The sequence below is a fragment of the Scleropages formosus genome, chromosome 4 (genome assembly GCF_900964775.1).
Source record: "Scleropages formosus chromosome 4, fSclFor1.1, whole genome shotgun sequence".
NCBI classification, from domain to species: Eukaryota; Metazoa; Chordata; class Actinopteri; order Osteoglossiformes; family Osteoglossidae; genus Scleropages; species Scleropages formosus.
Genome location: NC_041809.1, coordinates 12,058,416 through 12,082,173, shown reverse-complemented (window position 1 = coordinate 12,082,173; position 23,758 = coordinate 12,058,416). Strand labels below are relative to the sequence as shown.

Sequence of the window (23,758 nt, the reverse complement as noted above, 5' to 3'; positions counted from 1 at the left end):
ACTGTTGTGTAATTCCTCCAATGGCTTGGAAAATACGCTGAACCGCTCATATATAAATGTCAACTGTCTTCTTTTCACAGTTTACCTAGCAGCCTGTCACCCATGACTCAATTTAGCTGGTGGTCAGTTCATTAATGTTGGTAATAGCAAATCTTGGAGCGTTTTTCAGTTTCATCAATATTTACTCTGTGTTGTATCATTATGATTTGCTTTTAATTATTCTTTTATTACTCTTTGTTCTTAAGTTAGTATTTAATTATACAATTTGCAGTATGGTATTCAAATATTTGTCTTTTACGCCACTATACCTCCTCCTATGCCTATGAAATTTCTGGAATACCAAGCTCTTCTGTTCACAAGGCTTTGAATGGTCTCTTTTATGGGCAGAAGCAGGTAAGGGAGAGTGCAGGGGAATATAATGAATGACTGAAAAGATGTGGCTGGGTGGCTATTGGTGATAGCAAGAGTCTGCACAACTGCAATAAATCATTTTGAAACTTATTTGTGCCTCATTATTGAGCCTTCAAAAAATCTGGAATTATCAGTCCAACATAGAGCTGTGATCAGAACCATTGGTGAAAAGTTGAATTTGTGTCAAAACACATTTCTGAAGCTGCTGATGGCACAGAGGTTTAGACCCCTTGTCCTGAGACTGAAAGTTCCCAAGTGCACATCCCCACTCCCTCTGTAGTACCCTTGGTTAAAGAACTTTCCCCAAATTGCTCTTGCTGTATTAGTGGGTAAATATCTGTAAAAGGGTTAGTGAACAAACTTCAGACTGCATGTTGCCATCAGATTGTTGGTCTTCGTGTGCCTCATACTAGCTTTCCACAATTTTTGCCAGCCTCTTGAGTCTCTTCTGTATGTTGCAGAAACCCTGGAGTATGCTGTGAGAGTTCCTTGAATGAGGTCACTACTGCTAAATGACTCCCATTGTCTAACATTTTCAGCATGTCCAAAAAAAATGTTAGTCACTGAACCTCGCTGTAGACTCAATCTCCACATTCATGTGGAGCTCCCCATTTGCATTGAAGAAGGCAAATTCCATCACCAAAACACCCCTGAAGAGAACCACACCTGCAGGTCTCTTCAACTCTTCCTTCCCACCCTCCCATCAACTCTCTGTGGCTGTATTTCTCCCCTATGGAAATATTTAGGTCTCCCATTTGACTATTTGCATCTGTCCTCATTTGTTTGCCATGCTTTCAGTACTACAGCCCCAAAGCAGAGCAGCCTCTGATTTTAGTACAGAATATCAACATTATTGAGAAGAAAAAAAAAAAAAAGCTTTATTTGAAATTCAATAGAATTCCCACATTAAAACCGCTTTACACAAGAATGGTATACATTTCTGGGAAACTGCATGATTTGGTTGACTTTGGAAGGATCTTACACTCAAATGAAGCAAGAATAAAGATGGTGTAGGTTACCTGCTTTATGGAAGATTATTAGCACTGGTAACAAAGAACAAAAGTACATGAGCAAGAACACAATTTATGAAGATTAAACACTCCAGATCATGTATCTAGACAAAGTGCTGCTGTGGATTTGGAATATTCATTTTCAATTGCGGGGTCACAATTAAGTTAGAAGCAGGATAATGACATCAGAACAGGACTTGTCTCAGGTGGTTGCATGAATCATGCCCCTAACAGGTACAGTATAACTAGTGAGATTGTAGAGTTGGGCAGGTGAAATGTAATGCACTGTACCTTTAAGAAATAGCTATTAGTGATGGGTTGGGTCAGGACTGACTTGTGCTCTGGGGCAAGTAGACCCCAAAGCACTACCCCTATAAGAACCTGGCATGTAACTAGGGAATAAGCCAGCACTGATCAGGGTCATGTGGAGGTGGTACCCAGTGCAGCATGTTTACGGAACAGGTAAAGGGGTGGGGTTAGGTCTCATCAGAGTTCTGTGGCACATGAAATCCCATGCTCTGCAGCAAGTTTGAGGCAGGACCTGCAAGGCCTTCCTGTGAGCTGAGTGACTCCAGCAGGTTGGTGACCAGATTCAAGTCCACATCCAGAGGTTGAATCTCCTCATCCTCCCCTTGCAATTCCACTGCACCAGGATGAAGCTGGCACTCTTCGGGGATGTCTGATTTCTCACTGGGCTCCTGGAATGAAAGGTTAGATGTCACCAACAGTCATCAGAAGCCCCAGTGAAAGCATCAAAGCTCATCTTCCACCTACCTCTCCATCTGTCCTCAACTAATTACAGAAATAATTATGACGACAAATGATGCAGAAGGGACACTCACAGGCTTGACAAAACTTTTTCCAATGTTTGTGTCTTTCAGCTCCAGGTCCATTTGATCCATGTACTTCTTTAGAGTGCCTAAAGCATCCTCTTTTGCTTCTTCTTTGAGGTCTGGATACTGGCCTACAGATCTCACAGTAGGGTCATCATCAGAATCACAGTCATCATCCTCCAGATCATCTGAATCTAGCTCTGCTCCTTGGCATCCTGTAGGATTTAAAATACCATTTTGTTGGGAGCTTAACTGGAAACCAAGCCAGTAAACTTAGCCTGTACAGAGTAGAGCTGCATAACCTTGTGCTACAGATGAATACAAGAATAAGGAATACCTAGCAAATTCTCTAAAGTACTGGCCATTAAGGCTGGATCAACACTGAAGGGCTCATCTGAATACAACCTGCAACACAAGAAACATTTTAATTACCAATTCAACAAGGGTTGAAAAACAGGGTGATAAAGTTACCACATGAACACAAATGTCAACGAACACTACATTTGTCATTTTTAATCGTTCCAATTAATGCCTCACCAGGGCAGTTCGGCTCCCTCATGTGAGGAGATGGTGTTGATGAAGTTCTTTACACCTCTCGTCACAGCCACCAGGTTGTAGCTGGCTTCATCATATTTGGCCCCCTCAGCACTGTCCACCTTGGACAGGTTGGATGTATCTGCACCCCACCCAGCCTTCTCCTCTAGCAGATGCTCTAGCTCCTGAGGTGAGATGTCCAGCCAACTGTCACCTGAATACATCAAAATAAAGCTGGTGCAACCCTTTTCCTACTGTACAAAGCAGCATCTTAGTCCCTCTGAATTGCCTGTCTAAAGGGAAAGGTCCAAAATAATGTAGCCCTTTGCAGTTAAACACTTTTCTCAGAAGCAACTTTCAAAGAACTCTTGTGTTATCAGCCCACACCCCTTATTCACCAAGGTGACTTACACTACTTATAATGGGTCACTCAACCATAGATCAGTGAAACAATGTCACTCACACTGATGAAACCTGAACAGCATGCCTTTGGACTGTGGGAGAAACCCACACAGACACAGGGAGAACATGCAAACTCCACACAGACTGAATCCATGTCTTCTCGCACTACCCAGGTGCTGTGAAACAGCAGCACGACTCTCTGTACCACCCCTGCAGCTACTGTGGCACATGAACAAAAGCTAGACACTTACTGTCCTCTGGAGGGAGATGGGCCTCCTGCTCCTTTAACTCTTCGATGTTGAATGAGGCGCTGTGCAACACCTCAAGAACCTCCTCCCCAGGTGTCCTGTCACCAAAAGAAGTTGTCTATCTTTACTGGTGACAACTGGAAAGCTCAGGGTGATGCAAGGTCTTCAGTGATATTGTGTGATGTCCACTGGAACACCTTGGCCCTCTGAACCCCAAACACACCCTGCAAGCAGTCCAGAGCCCTAGATTAGACCTGCTCACCTGTGCGGAGTGGTGATGGACTGTTTGAAAGAGATCTCGGCTTGAGCCATCAGTATTCTGTAACGGGCTGAACCCTCCATCTCCCCCTACAGACATAAGGATCACATATCACATAGGGAAAGTAAACAGAGCCAAACACCTTATTGGCATTAGGTGCCATCACTGATAAGCACACCCTGAAGTAGTCATTCTTCTTGAGGCTCTCCATAAATCCTCTCCATAGGGGATTACAGCTGACTGGGGCTTCTTTGTCTGAAGATGGCAACCTGCACTTTGCACACAGGATCTCAAATCCATGGGCCTGAAAGTAAGAAGAAATGGTATGCCCTATGAGTTTATTTCTGTGCTAAGCCACAAAGAACAAAAGGTCTACATACATAAGGCTAGTAGCTACACAATGACACAGGAAGTGCTCATTTTAGCACTTTTGATTACACATTCCCAAGCAGACAGCACAGAGGACCCCAATGAACAGCATTCAATTTCCCACCTGTCTAAAGCCAGACTGATAATGACCAGCCGCTACCAATTGGTAGACAATCATCATGAGCAGCTGGTCTGATGACTGGCAGAGGGATGACAAGCATTCCCTGGAGTAAGCCAGGGATTATTGTGCTGGCTATTTTTTTCCTGTTGTGTCTCAAATGTTTGACCAATAGACAGTAGCATTTGAATGCTGGGGTTAAAACATTTTTAGTTGAGTCATTTCCATTTTCTCTGCTGGTTTCCCATATAGTAATGTTCTTTGAAGGACTCAGGATACTCACCAGCTTCATGCCCAGGTCATAGCTACGGTACTGGGGGTGAGAGGGGGCAGGGAGTTTGAAACCACTGCGACAGTCAGGGGTGAAGCGTTGCTGCTGCAGCTGGGCATACAGGCACCGTGTGAACACCACCTGTGGTCAAGATGCAGACAACCCCCGGCATTGGTTCTAAACCATACTGCTGGAAAAGCACACAGTAACATGCTTATATCTGAAAATGTGAAGTCAAAACAGATGTAAAGACTGACAAATTAAATGAATAGCAATTGATAAATACAAATGTTTAAACATCTCATACTTGAAGACCTATTTTGCATTTGCTCAGTGCAACACTATTCCTAGAGAGAAATGAGTGGTGGAAGAGTGAACAGTATGAGAAATTAAACTTAACCTTCTTCATTATAATATCCAATTATGTTGTGGGTTATATTAAAGTACTTAAATCAAATTAGGGACCTCAAGAACAGCACGGGGGGGGGGAAGAAAAAAAAAAGCTAGTGGGCATTTGTACAAAAGTTTACCGAGGTCATGACACAAGTGTCTGGGGGAAACGTATGAAAGGTGCGGCAGGCTTGGAGGTCCAGAGGGTCCCTCAGGTAGAAGGCAGAGACAGCAGGTGCAAGGAGGTCTGGTCGGCTGGCCAACACAGCAGCAATTCCAGCAGGCACAAAGCAGCTGGCACGATGGAGATGGGCCTGAATCTTCCCTGGATATCTGCATGTCAAAAGCAACATCAATTCTCAATTTCAACTCCCCCCAGTGATTACCTATGTAATTTTTAATACCACTGAACTATCCGTACATGCAATGAAACATGTAGAAGATTAGTCCAGTCTTTTCTATAACCAAGACAAATTAATTCACAACTGTGACAAACTTTGCAAACATCCCTCAACTTTCCTACCCCTCTATTCTTTTCCCAACTGCAGATTGAATTCGGTGGTCTGCTAAACAGGCTTCTTTGTGCATGGAGAGAAAGGTCAGAGCTTCAGCCTCACTGGGTACAACATCCCGTGGCCAACCCAGGTCTCCGGGGTGGGAAGGATTGGGCAGAATGTGCAGCTCTCCCTGGTAGAAAAATACCTGGAGGAAGGAAGGGGAGGGGGAAAAAAAAAGCCTCTAAGCTGTCATTTTGTACATGAATAATTTAAAAACATGAGGGGGGGAAAAAAAACCCTAATATTTACACAAGAAAGGATGGTTGGGAAGACTGTTGGGGCTTTAAGTCTCCATGGCATATGTACCATTTCTTAGTAATGGTAAAAACTATATGCATACATCATTTTACTCCATCTGAACCTGTATCCTCCAAAGCCCTGCTTCCACCAAATAGGATTTTACACACACACACACACACACACACACACACACACACACACCTCACCCTGTTCTCACTGTTTTCTGGGTTCAGCCACTTGGGAAGGTAATTTGCAGCTTCAATCAGGAGGAATTCCCCATCATTGTCCTGAACTCTGCAACAAATCAAATTAATAACATCTATTCCTCCAGCCATTACCAATAACCACATATCCAGTGCAAGGTCATGGGGATCCAAAGCATATCTCAGAGGCATAGAATCTGACGTAAGGTACATCTTGGATGCGATGCTAATCAAGTACAAATACAAATCAGTTTCTGTATGTGCTGCTCTCTGACTCATAAGATTACCTGGCAGCAAGTTGAGGGAAAGTGCGTGTGATCTGCTGGAGCAAGTACACGATGAACCATTCGTCCTCCACATTATCGCCAAACTTAGTGGAGCCGCCGATATGAGCCGGAACACGTCCTGCAATTCATAATAGCACAACAGTTAAAGTTCAAAACACCCGATATGGGTCAATCTGTTCAACATCTGAACTTTTCAGCCCCTTATTGTGCATTTCAGTTTTACCACTCTCTTACCACCTCAGTTTTATTGTAAACTGAAGCACAAACATTTCTAACTGAAGCAAACTTAAGTGGCAGGAGGTGGGTAGTGATTACAACTGCCAACTTTCATTCAAAAGACCTGTATTCAAATCCTACATTCTGCTACAGTACCCTTGACAAACCTACTTCTCCCAAATCACTCCAGCAAAACTACACAGCTGTGAATTGGTGAATAAATTATTAGCAACTTAAAAGTATAAAGTTGCTTTGGAAAGAACTATCAGATAAATAAACGAACATAAAAGTAAGTTTCTGAACTGCGTCCTAACCGTAAGCCCGGCAGTGATATTGATCTGCGCACAGTGACATTGAGTGACTGTGGCATATAAGCCTAAACTTCTTTCCAGTGCAACACTGGTCTTGACCATCCTTGAGATAACTGATAATCTGTATGAAACAGTTTATAATTTACCAGGACCCCAGTTTTAGACAAGGAAAACCAGTGTTTGGGGTTTTTTTTTTTTTTTTAAAGCAACTCAAGTTATTTCCCTGATGTCACTGACTGGGCCACCTGATGACCAGGAATACAAAAAGGGAGACCTTTCAATGGATGGTACTTAATGTTGAAGGGCTCATGTTGCCAGATGTACTGAACCAGAAGAGGGGCAAACTCTGCAAGAATCTTCTCCAAGAGGTTCTGCAAGAGCTCCGGCTCGCCATCCCGGGCCTCAGTGGGATCGGACCGGACGAGAAAGAGCTGGTAATGAACCACATCATCAGGCACTGGGGGTCGTCGGAGGGCGTCCATAGCCACGGCTTAGTCTCTGTCTGTGCGTGTCCCGAATCTTCATGCAGACAGACATGAAAGTGATGCAATGAATACTCCGCATCATCACATAACAAAACAAACATACACGAAGGACAATCAAAACAATAATATCTCACGAAAGTACAGTGCATGGTGTAAGTACTTGCCATGACACACACGACACAACAAAAACAGTCAGTGCGGTGACAAAACACCACAAACTTGAAAGGATTAAAATTATTCTTTTAAATTCCGCAAACACACGACAGCTGATAATATTGGCAAATTCAGAGCAGCTTTGGCTGTTTTTAATCCTTACCCACTTTTCGGCCAACAATATTGACATTTAAAACCACAGCAAGACGCGCAGGCCGGAACCACGCCGTCCGTGCGTGGTGCACCATTTATTGTCTTCCCCGGTCAGAAGCACGCGGACAAAATTCACCGACTGGAAAACACATTCTATATGCTGAGTTCCCACCACACTCACTGCACTTGATGAAAGATAATTATAAAGGACCCTACATTACATTTGTCTCTGATTTGAGTGTATCATACATACGTGTCTAAGCCTGTTACAGTTACTGAACTCTCCTGATTTCCAGTAACTGATTATCTTTTCAGACGCTCTGCTTACAGTAGGCAAGTAGGACTACAGTTCCCATGAGGACGTTGGACGGGGAAATGGAGTATCCATGACAGCCGGGTTGTTGCTGTTTTTGTGGCGCTAATCCTCCCGGAATAAATAGATGGACACCTCCGCAGTGGATGGCGAAAGCAGTGGTTTTTCAACACTACAGAACATTTTAAACCAAAAGGCATTTACACACGGATTTATTTTTTATTTATTTTTTTTTTTTAAACTTAGGTAGCTAACCGTGTAAATTGTCCGGCAGAAGAGAAGTCCTAATTGTGTATAAATCATGAATGATGATGTGTAGTGTACTACTAGCCTAGGCCTCCCCACCCAGTACCCCAGGCCTGGGAGCCCCGGGGCGGTGCGCGCGACGAAAGCCATGCGCGGTCCCGGTGAGAGCAGCGAGTGGGGCCGCGAACCCGAGGCCAGCAGACTTCCCGCTGCGGACCAGAGACAGAGTCCGTGAGGAGCGGGGAGCCGAGCATGATTTCCCGGTACAGCAGGCGGCCGGTGGCGCACAGCCTTGAGATGTGAGACGCCTGTTATTATCATAATAATTAATATTATTATTTTTACTATTTTTTATTGCTGTTTCCGCCGTTGGGACAACCCTCGCTGTGGTGGTGGTGGTGACGGGGAGAGTTAGTGGCTTTTTTGGATATGAACTTGTAACCTGAAGGCAGGGTTGGCCTTGCTTTTCAAATAGCCTAATTTAATAGGTGTAGTAGTAATAATAATAATAATAACGGATCCTGAGATGGATCAATAATAATAATTTTTATTGTTTGATAATAATAATAATAATAATAATGTACTAGTACTACTAATACTAGTAATAATTATTATTGATTTACACCTATTCCTCGCATAGCGGGGTCGATTCGTTCCTTGAAACCACCTTGGGTGAATTCCTGTGAGGAGCTCCTATTACCATGATTTTTTTTATGGGGAAAATGGTTTATGGAGGAAGAACATGTCACCTAAAGTAAGATTCCTCTCTGTCTTTCTGTACAGAACAACGACAACAGCAATTTATTTTATGTTTGCAATAAATGTATTATATGATCCAGCTCTTCATTTGACGTTCCATTGTCTTTCGTTCATTACGAGTACCTAACTGTCCAGAAAAACTAGCCCGTTTCACGAAAAATATTACATAATGCGTATTTTCATAAGCTGATGTTCTGGTTTTTGTTGTGTTTGAGGGTTCAGTGTACCACAAATTAGAGGCAAAATATCAATGTATAAAAATATAATATTAATTTAATTTTTAAAGTCATATCAGGTGTCTGCCAGCAATGTGATACTCAAAAGGTGGCCAGAATCTTCTTCATACATTTTCTTTAACATTGAGCATCGGTTTATCTTAGAGGAGTCAATGAATGTAGTAATTATTCTCTTTTGTAACGCTGAACACCGAGTCAAATCAGAGCTTTTTGTTTGCTGCTATATAAATATGTGTGACATTTATTCGTTCAGTTGAAATTTTTCTCCAAAGCAACTTACAGTAAAACACTTTTTTTTTTTTGCCAGTTTTTACAGCGGGGTCATTTTTACTGGAGCAATTTTTGCTCCTTTCTCAGGGGTACTCGACCTGGAGGTGGGATTCAGACCTTTGAGTTCAGATGCAGCAGCACCTAGCCGCTACACTACCAGCTGTCCCACGTATAAAGTGAAGAACATTGTTGTGATACCTGCGCTGCCTTCTTTACCTCTATGATGCTGTAGCTGAACTGCTGTCCCTCCTTTCCTCCTGTCCTCGGTGAAGTCGCGGGTTGTCCCGGAACACCCTAGAACATCACCCTCTGCCAGATGAGGTGGAGGACTCCCTGCCTCAGTACCTCCTCCATGACCTTCCTGAGGCAGCCTCCACCTGCGACAGGTAACTTTTATAGTCTTTTTTTTTTTGTTTGTTATATGGGTTGGGCTCTGTTTCATGTATAGTGTTAATGTCCCAGTGCTGTGCTCAGTGACAGAGCTTGGACATCAGATAGTATGGAATGAATTTTTCACTGTAGAAATATTACCCCTATGCCAGGTAAGTGTATAGGATATTGCATTATTATTGTGGGACATGGTGGGTCCGTTTTGGGGCCGGACTGGCAGCAACTATTTAGATGAAGGTCAAGTGTGCTAGTTTGAATCCCACCTCCGTCTGTACTACCTTTAAGCAGGGCACTTACCCTAAACTCCTACAGTAAAATTAGCCAGCTGTATAAATGAGTAAATAATTGTAAGTAGCTTTTGAAAAAAGCACCTGCTAAATGAATAAATGTAGATGTTTGTGATCACTGTATACCGCTGTACAAAACACAGTGACTGGGGAGGGGCAGAAGGATAAGGAAGCTCTGGTTTTCGGGGATGAGGGGGACAGCAACAGGCTTTTGGATCTTCTTCATTCAACCCGTACCCTGCTACATATGTCGCTTAACGACAGGGATACATTCTGATAAATGCGTCATTAGGCGATTTCGTTGTTGTTCGAACATCATAGAGTCTACTTATACAAACCTAAATGGTATAGCCTCAGTCATAGAGTGTACTTGTACAAACCTAGATGGTATTGCCTCAATGCGGTCAAGAGATGCGGTAAACATGAGATTTATGACGTTGCTGCCGGCATAACACAGCATACTGTTTTACAAACCATTTTATAAGTACGTTCTTGTCCATTGTCTTCAGCTCGGAGGCATCTGACACGTGCAGGAGGTTGCGATGCCCGACGGACAGCACAGACGACACCACGAGGTCATGGTCGGGGATCCAGAGCTACACAGGAACGGGAATCTCCACAGAGAGGAGCTCCGTGTTCTCTTGGGGCTATGATGTGAGTCCCTCCTGCGCTGCTGGACTGCAAAAGAGCCGTTCCCATATTATACACCTACAAGCCGTAGACTATAGTAAATAAATGGAAGCAGAATGTAACTTTATTGAATTGAAAAAAATACCTCTGGCTGTAGTACCCTTGAGCAAGGTACTTACCAGTAAAATTACCCAGCTCTACAAATGGGTAAATAATCCTAATCTTAACACTGTAAGTTGCTTTGGAGAAAAATGTCAGCTAAATGTAACCAACTAATAACATAAATGTAGTCTTTTTTTTTTTTTTTTTTTTTTTAAGTAGGTCAGCTAATTTTAGGCTGTACCAGCGTTTTCAGAAGCACGTTCCCGGACTGGATTTCTTGTAGAATGTTGAAACATATGTCGTAATGGTGTTCTTCTCTTTTTCTTTTTTTTTTTTTTTTAAAGAACCTTCAGCTTTTCTTTTTTAAACCCGTCAGAAATGCTATGATTTATTTACAAATGGCTGTGTCCTCAGACTTCCTTTACAAATCCACACATGCCGGGGCCCGTGGGAGCTGGCAGCGGGGAGAACGGAAGCACAAACAGCCTGCTAATAATTCATGAGTGCTAAGGAAGAAAAGAGAAAGAAAAGAAAAGGGTGGGGGGAGAGTCAAAAAAATCAAAGCTCTGTTGTGGCGATGCATCTCTGGGAGGGGGACGGCCGGGGCACACGGAGGGGGTGGTGGGAGCTCACATTCCTCCATTGCTCTCCCCATCCCTCACCATGCAGGAGTTTGACAAGGCGGCGTCACGCCAGGTGCAGCGGCTATTTGAGGAGATCGACAAGGAGCTGTACGAGGGCCAGGGCGGCGGGCGGCTCCAGGGACTGCAGGACGAGTGTGAGCTGTGGGCATCCAGATTCCCTCACCTGCGGTACCTGCCAGCAGTACCTGAGCATCTCTCTTTGTTATTGTTGGTGACACTGCTGCCTAGTGGATTATCCCACACTTTTATCCCTCAGGAATCACAGCCTTGTCGTAGGAATAGTAGTCAAAAGTTTGAGAACGCTTGCTGGATGTGTTCTGTTATAAACTTGGAATGTTGAGGTACTTACAATTATTTACCCGTTTATACAGCTGGGTAATTCTATTGGAGCAATTTAGAGTAAGTACCTGGCTCAAGGGGGGATGTGGTGACATGACAGGTTTGACCAGTCTCTCACTGTTTGGCGGGTATGGGGTTTGAGCCCTGCTTGAGGTGTGTGGTGGTTCTGTGTTTCTCCCTGCGTGTGCCTCCTCCAGCATACAGAAGGTGGCACTGGCAACCCCCTTCTGTTTGTCCTTTTTCACGAAAGCTGTGCAGGTGGTCACTATGGGTCAGGGTTGACTTGATGGCAAGGGTACTACATCTGGAAGTGGTATTTGAACCTGTAACCTTTGCACCTGAAGGCAGTAACTCTAACTACTACGCTACTAGCTGCCTCTTTTAACAACACATCTTCCCAGGTCTTCCGCTGCATTTTCCGGAGGTGTTGGCTATGTGTGTGTTGCTTTGCTTTCACTTTTCCCTCCAGTTCCTCCCGTACAGGTATTGTCCACGTGTACTCAAACTTTTGACTGGTCCTCTAAGTGCTCATGTTGGATAGATCCTCGTATACATGTAGTCTGCGTGTGTGTTTCCCTTGGTGCAGTCTCCAAATTAGGAGTTGTTCAGAACTTGGGGACAGCTTATAGCATAGTGGGTAGTGCTGCTGCCTGTGGATCCAAAGGTCATAGATTTGAATTTCACCTCCAGCTGTAGTATCTTTGAACAATGTACTTAGTTGCTCCAGTAAAAATTACTCTACTGTGTAAATTAGTAAGAAATTATAAGTCACTTTGGAAAAAAGCGTCAGCTAAATAAATGTGAAAAGCGAGTTTTTATTATTATTCGTTATATTTCATTCACCATGTGAGGATCGTTACTGTCTCCATCCAAGCTTTATGGAACAATCTTTGAGCAGTTTGTCACTTGGTGTTACAGGATCCTGGGCACTCAGCTGGTGTGTCCCACTGATGATGGCTTCCAATGGTTTGCTGCTACGGGGAAGGGGAGCCCTGCGGACAAAGAAGGCAAGAACAAGACAAGCGTTGAGTAAGCGTTGCTCTCGGGTGGTGAAAAGGGCGTGGGTGCAGGAGGGGCCGTACCACGCTGGCTGTCGTTTCCGTGGGCTGTGGAAAGGTGAGGGTGATGAGCTGCCTTTGTGTGTTTCTGCTGTCAGGCTGAGTGTGTTTGGGAGAAAGGCAGCTCTGTCCAGGCTGTGTGCTGAGACTGAGCTCCCCTGCTCTGGTGAGGACCGGCCTGGTGTCTTGGAGGCTGAGGGGCTGGTGGAGGAGTATCTGGCCTTTGACTGCCGGGATCTGTGAGTGTCTCCCATGTGCAACTCTCGGCTCCTCAACAACGAATTGTGGGGAAGCAGGTGGCAGAGGGGTTAAACAAGTCACCTTGCACATGAAGGACTTGGGTTCGAATCCCACCTCTTGCTGTTGTACTGTTGAGCAGGGTATTTACATTGAGTTTATCCCATAAAAATAATATCCCAGGTGTATAAGTGGGTAAACCACTGTAAATAGAGTACATTTATCTGATGCTTTTCTCCAGAGCAACTTAGAATGTTTATCTACCTACAGTTCACCCATTTACACAGCTGGGTAATTTTACTGGAGCAATTTTGGGTAAGTACCTTACTGAAGAGTACTACAGCTGGAGTTGAGATTTGAACCTTGGATCTTTGGGTCCAAAGGCAATGGCTCTAACCACTACATTACCCAGTTGCCCCAGAGCAGTAATTGTAAGTATGGCAGTTTAATTAACATTGTGTAAGATTCTTTGGAGAGAAGCATCAGCGAAATCTAAATGTCTTGTCATTGAGTAGTGACTATTGAATGACATCCCCGTCAACTGCGTGTTTACAGGGATGAGGAGTGGGTCCGACAGTGCCCAGGGGATAGCCGACGGCACTGCATCCTGCCACCCGTCTCTCCATATTGCTGCCAGAGGCAGGCTGTGCTGGACCTGCTCTTTGATGATGTGTGGCAGGAGCTCGTGGGCTGGATGGAGGAGCTGGTGCGCAGACACTGGGAGGGCTGCGTCTCTGGTGCGAATTCCGCCGCCTGTGGACCACTGTGCTACGCTGGGTGAAAGGAATGTGGTTATGGCTTCGTATTGGAGATCCCAGCTTGCAGCACATTGCACTTAACATCATACCGCGATGGTTTATTCTTGCACTCAGGGCCCGTAGAGTTCCTTCATGAGCTCCTTTATGGTTTACCGAGTCATTATCTGCAGGATAAACGACCTCGACCAGGGTGTCAGGTGAAAATGTAATGTTAAAGCCGCAAGGATGCATTCATCAAACGCTGTAATTACTCCTCCCCGCTGCACATCGGGTGCATGCTCAGCGGATGCTATTTTTCAGTGATTGACATACATGTGTGAAATGTTTTTACGCTTTAAGATGAAATTACTTGAGACCCTTTGCTTGGTTCATAGTACAAGAGACTGCCCTTGAGACGTGAACCTGTGGCCCTCTGATCCAGCTCATTAACCATCCTCTGGATTCAACCTGAGGCCCTCACTAGACCCCAGCGCTGTAGTACCCTGTGAATACTCCTTTGTACACTTTGAGAATGCGGTCATGGGTGTTACAGTTTTTGCCCCCCCCCATGTAGATGAGGAGAAGAACATGGTGAGCTTCAGCCCGCTGCAGACAGAGACGAACGACTCCTTCCTGATGCTTTCTCCTCTGCCCACGGTCTTACCCAAGTTGGGCCAGGCCCGGGTGCCCCAGCTGACCTCCGCTCTCCAGCCACAGGTCAGTTAGTGAGGAGATGTTCAGTACCCAGACACCTAGTACCACGTACAGGACTCCACTCCATTAAGTAAAAAAATCAGCGGGTAGCATAGGTACTTAATAGTGCTGGGGTTCTGCGAACGGACAGTTTTGACCCTTGCTTGGTCTCTGTGGAGCTGGCATGTTCCCCCCCGTGTTTGCAATGGTTTCCTCCAGGTGCTCTGGTTTCTTCCCACAGGCCAAGGACACATGTTTCACGTGGACTGGTCACACTAAATTGTTGTAGTGTGTGCGTGTGTGTGATTACCCTGCAATGGATTGGCATCCCATCCAAGATGTCCACTGCCAAGTGTAGCACCCTGTGCTTTGGGGATAGGCTCTCAACCATCATAGATGATGAACTTTAATAAGGTGCAGCACAGCTGGCCAACTCTAGTCCTCCATGGCTCTATAGTACGCAGGTTTGTACACTTCCGCAACATATAATTATGTTCAGTCCAGGAACGTTTTGCAGGAAATATGGTATCACATTGTGGCATCTGAGACAGTTCAGGTTTTACTGAAAGTATATTATCCGACAAATCCAGCAGGTTTGTGGCTCTTGAGGACCAAGGCTGACCACTGGTGAAGCAGAGCAGCAGCATCGAGAACAAGTGTCCTAGGTGGTTTTGGAGTTATTTGAATGGTTTCCAGCAAATCTTTGCTTCTCCAGCATGTCTAACAAAGAGTTGCATCATTTCATCATTTCAAGGGTTGTCAAAGTGTCCCCTTATGTTTCTGGTGTGGTCATATTGTCTGCTTAACGTGACTTCTGGGTAGCGTTCAAACAAGGCCGCTAGCTCCCCTCGTACCGTAGTCACTGTTTCTCCCGATTCTGCTCTCCCAACACATTCAGTCCATTAACTTTTTTTCCTTTTTCTTTTCTTCTTCCTCCTTCTCTCTTGTCTCCACTCTCACCCTGGACTGTTCCAACACCCACCATACCACTTTTCCTTATATCTGTCTTCCTCTCCCTCTCTTTCCAAAAAAGAGCACAAGGTCACGGGGCTCAAAGCACAAGTCCAGGCGGAAATCCAAAAAGCAGAGAAAGCCTCCCGCTGTATGTAATTCTCTAACGGAGAACGACTGACCGAAAAAGTTTATTATTATTATAATTATATATACATACACATGTATATTTTTTTAATTTTCTTTATTTTTTTAACAAGATGCCCGCTGTCAGCATGTTGTTTTACGCTGAATGTGCCTGTGCTCGTCTTAAATAACCTCAAAGAATGCTTTCATTTACCACTTCATTCATTACAGTAGCTCCTTTCTTCTTTCAGTGAAAAGACACTGGAATGGTGTTTTGTTAACTTTTCACCCTCCTAACAAAAATCATGGTGTTTTTCAATAAGATGCAAATGATTTTAACTTTTTTTAATAGTGGGATAAACGCAATCGCCCTCCCTAACAGCTTGTTTGTGAGTAATGCGTTGAGCATGACTGACATGTTGCTTGTTTTCTAATCTTCGGTGTTGTGGATTTACTCCTAGTCTCTGCAGTAGCTGTGAAAGTCTTAACTGACTTTGGTGGCTGCAGCAGTTGCACCCTGAATTGTACTGGTCTTGACCCGGTTCCATACCGGAAAATGAATCTGCACTGAATCTGCACCATTTGAGTCTTGCGGGTGGTTGGGCTGAAAGACGGCATTGTCTGGATATTGTCCCTTCTGGAGTGTTGGGGCAGCTCACTGCATCCCTCTTCCCCTGTCTCATTGTCACAGTCCAGTAGAATCCCTGTGGGGGCACCGGTGACCCAATGCAGCCTCAATGACCTCATTGTCATCCATGGAATCCCCCTCCAGCAGAGGAACCTGGGAGCCCTGGCTGACAAAGCACAGTATGGCAATTTTATATACATATATTATATAATTTAATGTTAACTGTATCATATGAGTGTCGTGGTTCGAGCCGCTGCCTTTGGACTCAAAGACCGAGTTTTGAATCCCACCTCCTGCTGTAGTACCCTTAACTTGGTAAATAAATAAATGAAATGTCTGTGCTCAATGCCTTCGCCTCCCTCAGTTCTGAAAAAGATGGCGAAGAGAGGATATCCCATCGGCCGGGTTCGAGTGTGGTCACCACTGGCAAGTCGAGGCCGCGCCGACCCCTGGAGCAGAGCTCATCCTCGCTGTCACGGCCCCTTCAGTCGGCTCGCCGTCGCAACCCCCCCTCGCGCACTCTGCTGCCCCCGGTGAACAGCTTGTCTCAGTCTACCGCAGTGGGCTCCATGGACGAGGTGGTCCGAGGCACACGTCTGTGAGTGGACCCATCTGAGAGGGACATCTACAGCTTCTTCTCCTCTTAGTCCCACTTTTGCTGTTGTTGAGCAAAACACTTTGAAGAAGGTGCCTTTGTAAAAATAAATAAATAAATAAATAAATAAATAAATAAATAAAAATTCTGCACCATATGCTGCGCAAGTATAAATTCAAAGTGGGGAAAGCTGACAAATAAAATGAAAGTCAAAACGGGGAGATGTTATTTCTATGAACCTGACGTGATGACAATCGCTTTAAGAAGTATGACTGGTCGTGTTCAGAATATTGTATCAGTTGTTGTGTCTCTAATGAAGGCTTAATGGAAATCTGTAAATCTGAGCGAAGGACTAATGACTCCCTCGCAAGGTGGGGGTTGGAACTTGGCAATGAGGAGTCACTCCTGCAAGGTGGATTGTTTCTGTTGGTCCCCAGGGTAACTGCCGGTGACCGGCAAGCTTCTTCAGCAATGGGGCTGAGCCGCAACACCCTCCTCCCACCGATTGTTATGAGCGACGCGGAGGCCACCCACTCGGGACACCATCCCCGACCAGGCCAGGTATTGCACTGCGGGACATGCTCTCACTCGTGGTTCCACACAATAGGCAGACCATCACTCTCACCTGCGATGTGTGCAGGGCCAGCGGCAGAAAGGACATGCAAACCGGGCCCATAGTGCCATCACAGACATGGCAGGTGGCTCGCTTCCCAGGGACCGACTTCACCTGCATGATGTCTTCTCTCGCCCTAACACCACACACACCTTCAGAGTGAGTAACATGTTCACAAAACCAGACCTCATAAGCACAAGGATTTTATGTCACCAGTTGATAACCCTTACCCTGATTTGCTGCAGTAAAATTTTTCAGGTATATAAATGGGTAAATAATTCTAAGTAGCTTATCGTTGTGAATTGCTTTGGTGAAAAGCCTCACATAAATAAATGAACGTGACTGTAAATTCTTGAGTCTGGCAATGATATTGATCGGTGCATCGTGACATTGAGTAACTGTAGCACATAGCCATCTATATTATTGCTTTGACCACTGCAAGACTTGTCTCCCCTTGAGATATAGTGATAATATTGTATAGTCAAATACAGATCATACGTGGTGGTCGTCCCCAGTCCTAGACAAGGGAATCCATCCATCCACTCAGTTTCACTAACCAGTTGTCCTGTGCATGATTGTAGTGATCCGGAAGCCTGTCCCAGAAGTATTGGGCACAAGGTTGAGGGGGTACACCCTGGATGGGACTCAAGGGAGACCAGTTTTCAGTGAATGCCTATTTTTAAGTGACTGAAGTGATTTATTCCCCTTATTTCACTAACTGGACCACATTTTAGACTAGCACTGAGAACCTCTATTTTTGAAAGGTTCTACAAATCAGGTCCGGCTGTTGTTGTATTGTCCTTGTTCATCTCTGGCACGGCATGGCACTGCAGCTGAGGTGTATGGTGCGTGTGATGCCTGCTTTACCACCACTTTGTGTTACAGTCGGACACGCCCTACCGGCGCTCCTTCACGGTGTTGGACAACACGGGGCAAGGACGTCCCAGCAGAGCTTCCATGGGCACTGGTAGGTGTCTGCATGGTACTGTGAGCTGGACTGACACTGACAAAAGTCATGTATGGAAAGTAAATTTGTAATGCAGTCAATAAAAGAAAGGACCTTTATTATGTACATACATTGAGACCTCATATAATTAATAATAATAATCCTACGTACACATTTTTGAAGGTTATTTTTTCAATTCATTTAGTTTTATTTTCTTCACTTGTCTATTTTCTGGAATTTGTTTGTTATGGAGCAAAGGCAACCTGTTTTCCTACACCCAGCCATTAGTTGACAGTAAAACAGTTTTACATTTATGTACAATTTACATTTTCTTCAAAGCAATGTAAAATGTTAAGGTTACAATCATTTACCCATTTATACAGCTGACTAATTTTACTGGAACAATTTAGGACAAGTACCTTACTCAAGGGTACTATAGCCAGAGGTGGGGATCAAACCTGTAACCTTTGGATCCAAAGGCAGCAGCTCAAATCACTATGCTACCAGCTGTCCTCTACTTCTGTATTTTAGGGTAGCTTGAAATTAACAAAAAAGTTAGAAATTTTAAACCAGTTTTTTTAAATTCATCATAGCTTTATCTGAGGTTTGTTAAAAAATAAATAAATAAATAAATTAAATAAATAAAACATTGAATAAATTAAGGTATGTTCATGTTTTTTGTGTTTTATTGATTCTTACGTATTGGTTGGATTTAGAAATAAATTAAGTTATGAACTGACTTCCCATCTTCATTGTGTTTTTAAACCAATGGCTCAGTGTACATTTTTCCCTACTATTGCTTTATTTATTTGCAGCCTTTATCCATGGGGACTGTATCAGCTTCTTTGTTAATCCTGGGCTAAATAAGATAACATCTTGTCATTCTTCACTGAGAGAGGCATCTTTATCGTTTTCTCAGGAGTGTTTTTTCCCAGCAGACTCCCTGGGTATTGGAGTGACAGGCATCAGTCTGGGAATCAGCAGCTCCTCCTTTCTGGACTCCTTTGCACATCACACTTTTGGCCATTCCACTATCGAAGATGAGGAAGAACCAGCCCAGCAGACACCTCCTGCAGGTCAGGGGAAGCCAGTGAGATCCAGACCCTGCTCATCTTTATTTATGAAGGAAAGGGTGTAATTGTGATATACTACCCTCCATATGGCAGTAAGATATTCCCAGCCTCGGGACGTCGATAAAGCATCAGTTACATTTAGCGGTGACTTAATGTGTGGGTGTGCCCGTTTAAAAAGGCCCTTTCTCCATCTGTCTCCCCACAGCACTGCTGGTTCCCGTATCTGTCCCAACACGGTCGCACGGCCGCGGGGGCCTCTCATCGCGGAGCAGCAGGGCAGGACTATAGCAGCCCCTCCAAACCACATGCCTCAGCAGTGCAGAAGAGCTCAAAGCCAAGCCACCAGCACAGTGCCCACACACTCTCCACAGCTGCTCTTTTTTAAATGGTCCGCTTGGCCACATTTTTGCTTTCCCTTAGAGTCCTATTTTTGTAAGCAAGCTTACCTCCCGGCTGCCAAAGACAAATACCTGTCTGCTGTTCCATCCTCCTTTACCTCCAAAAAACAGCTCTGTCGCACAAGAACAGTCCACCTATGCAGGTATTTCGCGAACAGTCAGAGAACAAGGTAACAAGCAGCCCTTTGACACTGAATTACTTGAATACAAGGAAAATAAAGGGATTTGAAATCTCTCTTGTTTAAGGAAGCCATTCTGCTGGAGTCTCGGTTCGCTGAGCTGGGTGGCACCAGAGGTGTAAGGGAACAGCCCACAATGATGGCATCAGACCCATGGATGCTTTGCAGACCCTCCTAACAGAAGGGCACCAGAGCACTCCCAGGGCACTCCCACCTCAGTTGACATGTATATAGTACTATAGTACTGTAGTCCTTCCAAGGTTTGAAATGCACCATTGTACAGTTATGAATTCCTGTTGAAGTTCATCCTTGTGTTTTGTAACACCAAATAAATAACTTTATTTCTAAAGATTTTTATAATTTCAAAGTTTTACAGCTTGTGGAAAATAGTTTGATTAAAATGGATTCCATGAATAGGATACATTAGCTTAATGAAGAGCAAACAAAAGTGTCGAAGCAATGTTAAAAAATGTAAGACATAAATGCTCTGCATGTAAGGCATTTAAAACATGTATGGTACATGTGCAGTAACGTTCTAATGTAGTAGTAATGGTAATGTTGAAGAATTTTTTAAAAACTTAGAAATCAATAGCAGCAACATGGCAAGAAATATTTTTTATGAAACATGGGTTTACTCCTGAACATTCATTATATATAAACAAGATGATATTCTCCCTTTTTGAGGGATTGGTGTAAAAACATAAGGAAATGTAATCACTGTAAGCAATAAAACAATGCCCTCCCACCACTCCTAACCTAAAATATTAATATAAGTGAAAGAATACAATGTACATAGCAAAAACTTGGTGTTATTTTATTTGGGTCACAAAAATCACTAAACAGATTACAGTTAGACTTTATTACAACGATGAATGATAAGAAAAAGATTGCACCCTTAGCTAACACCTGCAACTGTTGTAGATGCACATAGCTATCTTAATATTATCTGTCAAATCAATACCTTCACCATCTCCAGGAGATTACCTCCTCCAGTCCTATCTCTTTGCACATCTTTTCAACTTCCACTCATTCTTTATCAGCCTAGCAAAACAAACATGATGCAATTAGTCAATATTGGCCTGAAATCAGAGTGAACAAACATGGAAGGAAATCCAAACAAGGTGGAAAAATTGTCCTTCCTTTGTGTTGTTTGATTCTCCCATCACTCCGGTGAGTGATGTGTTTAAAAGGCAGGTAGGTCACCACAATGGATGGAGCATCTTCCTGAGAATAGCTCATCACCACCTCCGTGATCTTCCATTTCTGCATAATTAATTTTATAAAAATCCAGGTAATTAACTGCATACATTAGTGCGGAAGCACTAGTTAATCAAAGTTGGTAATTTGCCAGTGATTTAAATTTATTTCTATGGTCAGTCATTTCCGCTGCAGGTAGCATGATGCATAATCATAACGATATTCAAAAAACTTTGGTGCCCTAACTGAACCTACAACTCTTGTGAACATACAGTTGTGTGAATAAAAGTTTGTGCTCTATTTGGATTTTTGCTTAAACATAACCTCATTTCCACACACACACACACATTTTCAGAGCCGCTTGTCCCTTACGGGGTCACGGGGAACCGGAGCCTACCCGGCAACACAGGGCGTAAGGCCGGAGGGGGAAGGGGACGCACCCAGGACGGGACGCCAGTCCGTCACAAGGCACCCCAAGCGGGACTCGAACCCCAGACCCACCGGAGAGTAGGACTGCGGTCCAACCCACTGCGCCACCGCACCCCCCGACCTCATTTCCATCTAAGTCATTATAATCTGATGAATATATCAATATTGTTTGATAAAAGTCTGATTAAACAAACAAGACAGACAAAACTGTTCACTCAAATCTTTATTGAATACATTCTTTAAATATTCAACAACTAGGATGAAAGAATGATCTGAACCTTGAGAAAAGAGGAGAAAGGTAGTAGGATTCAGTTTGCTGTACTACCCATAAATCAGGTATTTACCCTGAACTACTCTAGTAAAAATGACCCTACTGTATGAAAGGGTAGATCACTGTAACTAGGTTAACATTAATGGATATTTGAGAAAATTAATTCTTAATAAAGGTGCTGAATCTGCTAGTTGACTAGTGGTATGAGCTGAATGTTAATTAGGGTTTTTATTGGTTGAGATGTTCAGTCTGAATTTAAGAAGTAGTAATTATAAGTTTATTGAGTAAAGATGCTACTCGAGAGATTAAATATTCTGTTGTAGAACTGAGCTCTGAAAAGTTTGCAAAGATATGTTAATTTTTGTTGTTGCAGCAGCACAGAAGCAGTAACACCGAGAGATTATAAATACATCCACATAAAGAAAGCAAGGACAAACTATCACTGTATTCAGAAGGTGTAGTGGTTTGAGCTGCTGCCTTTAGACCCAAAGGTTGTTGGTTTGAATCCCACTTTACACCATAAATAAGGTAATTAACCAGCTATGTAATTTGGTTTGAGTAAGTTATCATATAGATTCAATGTTAATTTTTTTCCTGCAAAAGAAAATTCATTACTTGGTTCATCCATATACTGTATTTAGAGAGGGAACTTCTGGTGTAGCCCACAACAATAAATATGTGAATACAGATATAAATGATAAAACTACTGAATTATTAAAACTAAAGGAAGTACAGCCAATAAGCTAAAGTCCATTTAAGTTTTCAGTTCAGGCTTTCTGTTGCAGATTTTCCATGTAGTTTAAGAATATTTAAAGATATTTAAATCCTCCTACTTATAGTTATGTTGAAATCCCAGGAAATAATTTTAAATAATTTTAAGCGGAAATGAAATTTTACCATTAAACAGTAACGCAACAAAACAGCAAACAATTAAGTAATACAGTAATACAATCTGTCATATTATGAAAGCAACAAGAACAGCAACATGGGACCCAAGGAGGTAGAAAGCAGAGACAGAAAGACAGAGTGAGACAGAGATACCAGAAATCCAGAACCAGGATCTGAAGAAAAACTTTTCAACACCCCCCTCAGAGAATGTGTCAGTCACTTTATTTAGTGGAGCCAGGCAGGGATCACACTCCTTATATCGAAATACTGCTAACTGCACCAACCCTCAAGAACTGAAAGTACTTGCAATAGAAAGAAGAAACAGAAAAAAATAGAGATTGAACCCTTCCTGCAAACAGGTTAAAAAATACAATTTGAAACAGAACATAAACCCGAAGAGAAAGAGTACAGAAAAATGCAGCTTTCACATATTTGTTTGAAGCAGTCTCAGTCCTCTGGAAAAGCGAGAAAAGCGGCTGCAGACAGTATGCAGTTAAACAGGCTCATCTTCCCTTCATGTCGACATCTCAGTCGGGCGGAGAAAACGACTCGCTGTAGTTTCATGCTCTTAAAAAGATCTGACCATCTTACCGAATTCATTTCTTCTCTGCATAATTTTAACTGGCAGATTGGGGTAGAATCTCAGATGGGAATTTTTAAAAGTGACATTGCATTTCTTTGCTGTGGCTTTTTCAATGTCTTTGTGAGTCTCAAAAATCAAACCAGAATGCTCCCCGGACAAGTGTTCGGGTCGCGACGGTGCCTGAGGAGTCAACAGAAGACATATAATTTCAATGAGAGGAACACTGGCTGGCATTCCCACCCAGAAATATAACTCATCCTGCAGCAGCTCATAGGGTGGTGGTTACAGCTGTTACCAACCAACAAATTTTAATAATCGCTTGTCCTGAGTGGGGTTGCGGTGAACCAGAGCTTATGCCAGAGACATTAGGCACAAAGCTGAAGGGGCAGGGGTACATACCCTGGACAGGATGCCAGTCCATCGCAGGGCCACAATTAGTTACCTAGGCACACAGCTGGGCGAAGGTACTGGAGAAATTATAGGGCAAGCA

General features: G+C 43.5%; 2 protein-coding genes across 7 annotated transcripts; one reads left to right on the top strand and one right to left on the bottom strand.

Annotated features, from left to right (window-relative positions):
* Window positions 1-1,335: 1,335 nt before the first annotated feature.
* On the bottom strand, window positions 1,336-7,593 carry ecd (ecdysoneless homolog (Drosophila)). Its single transcript, XM_018749272.2, has 14 exons — window positions 7,461-7,593; window positions 6,934-7,178; window positions 6,133-6,250; window positions 5,849-5,936; window positions 5,369-5,547; window positions 4,986-5,178; window positions 4,468-4,596; window positions 3,876-4,001; window positions 3,701-3,786; window positions 3,442-3,536; window positions 2,792-3,002; window positions 2,592-2,659; window positions 2,264-2,469; window positions 1,336-2,119 (listed from the first exon to the last, which is right to left on the bottom strand). The coding sequence occupies exons 2-14, from the start codon at window positions 7,139-7,141 to the stop codon at window positions 1,898-1,900; spliced, it is 1,929 nt and encodes a 642-aa protein (XP_018604788.2). The 5' UTR covers window positions 7,142-7,178; window positions 7,461-7,593; the 3' UTR covers window positions 1,336-1,897.
* A 512-nt stretch (window positions 7,594-8,105) lies between these two features.
* Window positions 8,106-20,221, top strand: fam149b1 (family with sequence similarity 149 member B1). Of its 6 annotated transcripts, none has more exons than XM_029251551.1 (16): window positions 8,106-8,272; window positions 9,547-9,660; window positions 10,461-10,605; window positions 11,353-11,495; window positions 12,585-12,695; window positions 12,823-12,963; window positions 13,517-13,698; window positions 14,273-14,415; window positions 15,425-15,493; window positions 16,160-16,275; window positions 16,461-16,694; window positions 17,129-17,252; window positions 17,332-17,463; window positions 18,190-18,271; window positions 19,186-19,326; window positions 19,529-20,221. In XM_029251551.1, the coding sequence occupies exons 1-16, from the start codon at window positions 8,262-8,264 to the stop codon at window positions 19,609-19,611; spliced, it is 1,971 nt and encodes a 656-aa protein (XP_029107384.1). In that variant the 5' UTR covers window positions 8,106-8,261; the 3' UTR covers window positions 19,612-20,221. The 6 variants fall into 6 exon arrangements, with proteins under 6 accessions (XP_029107384.1, XP_029107383.1, XP_029107382.1 ...); XM_029251550.1 differs by having other exon boundaries at window positions 8,106-8,308; window positions 19,189-19,326; XM_029251549.1 differs by having other exon boundaries at window positions 8,106-8,308.
* The last annotated feature ends 3,537 nt before the right edge of the window (window positions 20,222-23,758 follow it).